At 38.0% G+C, this 5305-nt stretch overlaps 1 protein-coding gene across 1 annotated transcript; it reads right to left on the bottom strand.

The window, feature by feature from the left end:
* Positions 1-1725: 1725 nt before the first annotated feature.
* Positions 1726-4214, bottom strand: LOC101126684 (large ribosomal subunit protein eL21-like). Its single transcript, XM_055352398.2, has 2 exons — positions 4058-4214; positions 1726-2252 (listed from the first exon to the last, which is right to left on the bottom strand). Exons 1-2 carry the CDS (start codon positions 4212-4214, stop codon positions 1759-1761), a joined length of 651 nt encoding a protein of 216 aa, XP_055208373.2. The 3' UTR covers positions 1726-1758.
* Between the last annotated feature and the right edge of the window lie 1091 nt (positions 4215-5305).

The raw sequence follows: 5305 nt of genomic DNA, 5'->3' as shown, positions 1-5305 counted from the left end.
GAAGTGCCGCCAAAGTGGGAGCCCAGGCAGAGGAGGCGCCGAGAGCGAGCGAGGGCTGTGAGGACTGCCAGCACGCTGTCACCTCTCAATAGTATATTGTTTCCCATCTTCCCCTACTTCTACCTCCCTCTTTCCAAAAAGAAACAAACAAACAAACAAAAAACAGAAAAGCCAAGAATGAAAGATAATTTATTTTTTCAACCTTTTTGTTCATATTTCAAAAATCACAAACTCCTAGCAGACATAGACTGGGTTGAAAATAATTACATTTCTATGGAATGAGCCCTTTCTATCTAAATGCTAGACTCTCCCAAATGGGCGCTCTTTCATGTTTTCCTGGAGCAGGGGTGGTGTGGGACAGCGATCTCTTATGATATCGTCAACAGCCAGAAACATAGATACAACCAGAATGTTTTCTGGAGCCAATTTGCTGTGTGCAGGCCTCAGCGTTCCGTATCGTTTTGTTCCCTTCATTCCACTAGAGCGGCTCCAAGTCATGACAACCGGTGGGGATAATTGACGTAAAAGTGCTCAACCCCGAGTGGCCAAGCTTCCCCCAGACAATTGCTGGATTGTTCGGGGACCTGTTGATGCAACAAACCTCGTGCTGAGAAGCTTGCCCCGTAATTAGCAAGCGATGCTGTCAAGCTCATCAAATGGTTTTGTGTGATGGAATGAACGAGACAAAGCACTCTCCTCTCTTTCGCTGGCAGGGAAGACAGTCGGTTTCTGAGTGGAGCTGACACTTCTGTAAAGGGAACTAAGTGAATGTGGCTTCCATTTCACACTCGTGCTTTCCGGACTGATACCAAATCTATGAGCCTGGGCTCTCGAGTTTGGCTCTCTGGTACCGGGCTGATGGGCAGCAAAGTCTTAATGAAGCTCAGGGAAGGAAACAATGGCTTTGGGTTGTGAGCCCTGTTTTCTTTATGCCTCAATAACCCTGAATAACCTCTGGGAATTCTCAAAAAGGAGCATGTTTTGCACTCACTCAACACAGAAGGGAAGTTCAATACGTGATAGTTTTAACCTTGACGTTGACTTTGCCTATTTGGGGAAATTAGAAATGATGCAAGGTGATCTCCAAGTTACTCAGTGCTAGAAGAATACCGTTCACTGTGTATACTGTACACTGTGATTAAAGCAAATGTAAATTTTATATTTTTTATTTGCTTTTATGAAAACATACAGTTGTAAAGAAACATTGAGGAGTGTTGGGGAAAGCAGCAGATGAGAAAAAACATGGGTAGAAATTTAACTTTTAAAGGCCTCAGCTTCCTTGACTGTAAATTGGGAACATTCTTCATATAATCTTTAGAATGTTATTCAACCCCAAATATGTATGAACAGATGGGTCATGTCCTTTACAAAGCATTGTAATATATGTAGTTATGTTCTTAAAAATCCCTTTCCTTCTCTCTGTACATATATATTGATATTTATATGTTTATAAATATAGATGATAAAGCTCTAAGGACACATTGATGCATTAGATATTTTTCCTATATACTCATACCAATTAGAAATATAGATGCATTTAAAACCTGACTCATGTTTCTGAATTGAATGAGAATGGAAATAGTTACTTAGCCCCATACATATAAATATCCAAATAATGATTGTTATTGATATCAACATACTTATAACTGTGACGATGACTGTAACACCATTAAAGAGGTATCTAAAAGGCAGAAATTTCTTTTTTTTTTTTTTTTGTAGCCCAGAGGTCCTTTATTATTATTATTTTTTTAACACCTATTATGCCATGAATTCATAGGGAATAGGTTCCAGCAGCTCAGGCTCCTTCCCATTGGTTCTCACAAAGTGTGCTTCTCTGGGTGGAGCAGGCTGGCGCTTTAGTTGAACCCAGGTACCTTTCTCTTTGGCTTCTTTCTTTTTCTGATCATTTTCCTTCACGCGTTTCAGGAAGCTGTCTCGGCTCTTAGAGTGCTTAATGTGCTCAATACGCACGTTAATTCTCTTGGCAAGAATCTTGTCCTTAACTTGTTTGTTTACAACAATGCCAACAGCATGCTGGGTAACACTGTAGACTCTTCCAGTTTTGCCATGGTAACACTTGTGGGGCATTCCTTTTTGATCAGTACCTATTCCCTTGATGTCTACAATATCACCTTTCTTATAGATTCGCATATATGTGGCCAAAGGAACAACTCCATGTTTTCTAAAAGGCCTAAAGAACATATATCGGGTGCCTCTCCTCTTTCCCTTCGTGTTCATCACTTTGGCGAATTACTGGAAGATGGCGGTTCCAGCCAAAAGGCAGAAATTTCTATCTTGGATTTTATATGTGTTAAAATAACTGTGACAGGAGAGCTTTTAAAATAGAAAAATTCCCATTTATTTTAATTTTCACTGTAGATTTGATTCTTAAAAAGTCTTTAGCGGCTGGGCTCGGTGGCTCACGCCTGTAATCCCAGCACTTTGGGAGGCCAAAGTGGGCGGATCATGAGGTCAGGAGATGAAGACCATCCTGGCCAACATGGTGAAACCCCGTTTCTACTAAAAATACAAAAAAGATTAGCCAGGTGTAGTGGTGGGTGCCTGTAGTCCCAGCTACTCGGGAGGCTGAGGCAGGAGAATGGCGTGAACCATGGAGGCAGAGCTTGCAGTGAGCCGAGATCGCGCCTCTGCACTCCAGCCTGGGCGACAGAGCGAGACTCCATCTCAAAAAAAAAAAGTCTTTAGCCAATTATGGCATGATAAAATTGGGGAAAAATAGACAGTCATAATTGTACATTGTTTATGGTATTTCTCAAACCATTCCATCTCTTGGTGGGCTTTAAATTATTACCAGTTGAAATGAAATGAAACCTTTGACATTAATGGCACATAGGCATGTGGAGAATGAATTAAATATGAATATGTGCTTGGGAATTTTGTGTACATTTTTCCCAATTTCAGATTAATAGTACAAAATAGAAGCTGCTGTGTAACTTCTGAGATAACATGGGGTAGAAAAATATTTTCTTCAACTTAGAGGATGGCCCAATTTTCAGGTTAAAGGAACAAAATTTTACTTTTAATTACTGTACTATTATTATACTATTTTATAATCTAGACTTATCAGAGATGAAATAGGTTGATATAGATAGGAAATACGTCCTTGTATTACTTCTTTGCTTTTTCTTTCTCATTGTATTCTCAGCTTATATATCACCATACCTGGCACATTAAACATTAATAAATATTTGTTTAGTGAATGAACAAATGTATGAATTTGAGAATAGGTTCCTATATCTTTGTGAATGTTATGGTTAATGTTATGTGTCAACTTGACTGAGACATGAAGTCCCAGATATTTGGTTAGACATTCTTCTGGGTGTTTCTGGGAGGGTGTCTCTGGGTGAAATTCACATTTGAACGAGTGGATTGAGAGAAGCAGGTTGCTCTCTTCAATGTGGGTGAGGCCCGTTCAATCCTTTGGAGGCCTGAGTAGAACAGAAGGTGGGGAATGGAGAAGTTGCTCTCTCTGCTTGATGGCCTTGAGTGGGGATATCTGTATCCTCCTGCTTTCGGTCCCAGACTGCAACTCAGACCATTGGGCTCTCCCGGTTCTCCTGCCTTTGAATCTAGATTCTTTTCTTTGGTCTTTCCCCATTAGTTTAATTTTTTTCAGCCACATTTTTTTTTGGTTATCTTGTACAGACAAACGACGAAATGTCAGGTATATTCAGAGAAAAATGAAACATAAATATCCTATGTTAAAGTGCATTGTAGAATGTGTGTGTGTGTGTGTGTGTGTGTGTGTTGGGGGAAAACTTCTGAAGATATAGTTTTGGAAGCACTAAAAATATTGCCGTTAAGGGAAAATGTTGATAAGCGTGGTAGTTTAAAAAAATGAGTGCAAATTTTTTGACACTACTCCCATTAAGAGGCTGGGTCTATATCCTCTCCCCTTAATAAGAGGCTGGGTCTATATCCTCTCCCCTTAAATGTAGGTGGGCTCATTACTTTCTTCTAGCCAATAGAATACTGCATGACTTTCACGACTCAGTTGGAAAAAGTGACACAGTTTTCACCTTGTTCACTGGGATACCTGCAACAGGACCCTGAGCTGGCCATCTTGTGACGAAGTCCAGACCACGTGGAGATGGCGCATGTAAGTGCTCTGACTGAGGCCCCAACTGACAGCCAGCATCAACCACGAGGCATACAAGTGAAAGTCCTTCCAGAAGATTCCAGTCTGTAGCCATTTCGTCACCCCTAGCTGTAGAGTTTTTCCATTTGAGGTTCCAGGTGTAGCTGAGCAAGCCATTTTCCCTGTACTCTGACCAAAACCCCGACCCTCCAAATTTGCAAGCATAAAGAGCTGTCTGTATGAAGTGGCTAACTTTTGGGGGTGATTTGTTCCACAGCAATAGTTAAGTGGAACAATGAGATGTGGAGAGAGGGATATGGGGAGGCAGAGAGCAAGAGCCAGCATGAGGTGGCTTTTCCCTTGGTACCAAGTGTTCTGTTGTTGCTGTTTTTGCCCTTTACAAACCCTGGTGCAAGGTAAACAGATTGGGAATAAGGGTTTAGAATTAGCCTCGGCATCAATTTCATATATATATACCAGTACGTATGTATATACCAATACGTGTATATATATATATTTAGTTAACACCAGTCACAACAGAACTACCAGGTTAAATATACATATATATTTATATGTATATATCTTTATATTTTATATATGCATATATTTTTATATATAAATATATCTATATATTTTATATATAAATATACCTATATATTTTATATATAAATATATCTATGTATTTTTATATATAAATATGTCTATATTTATATATAGAAATATCTATATATTTATATATATAAATATATCTATATTTATATACAGAAATATCTATATTTTTATGTATAAATGTATCTATATTTATATATAGAAATATCTATTTTTATGTATAAATATATCTATATTTATATATAGAAATATCTATATTTTTATGTATAAATATATCTATATTTATATGTAGAAATATCTATATTTTTATATATAAATATATCTATATATATAGAATTATCTATATATCTATATTTATATATAGAATTATCTATATATTTATATGTATATAAATATATATATTAAATATAAAGATATGTATTTAACCTGGTAGTTTTCTTGTGATTGGTGTTAACTAATTGCAGCCAGTCATGGTGGCTCACATCTGTGATCACAGCCACTTGGGAGGCTGAGGCAGGAGGATCAATTGAAGCCAAGAGTTCAAGACCAGCCTGGGCAACATAGCAAGACCCCGTCTCCAAGAAAAAAAGCAACTGG

Source organism: Gorilla gorilla, chromosome 8 (assembly GCF_029281585.2).
Source record: "Gorilla gorilla gorilla isolate KB3781 chromosome 8, NHGRI_mGorGor1-v2.1_pri, whole genome shotgun sequence".
NCBI lineage: Eukaryota > Metazoa > Chordata > Mammalia > Primates > Hominidae > Gorilla > Gorilla gorilla.
This window is presented reverse-complemented; position numbering and strand designations above follow the sequence as displayed.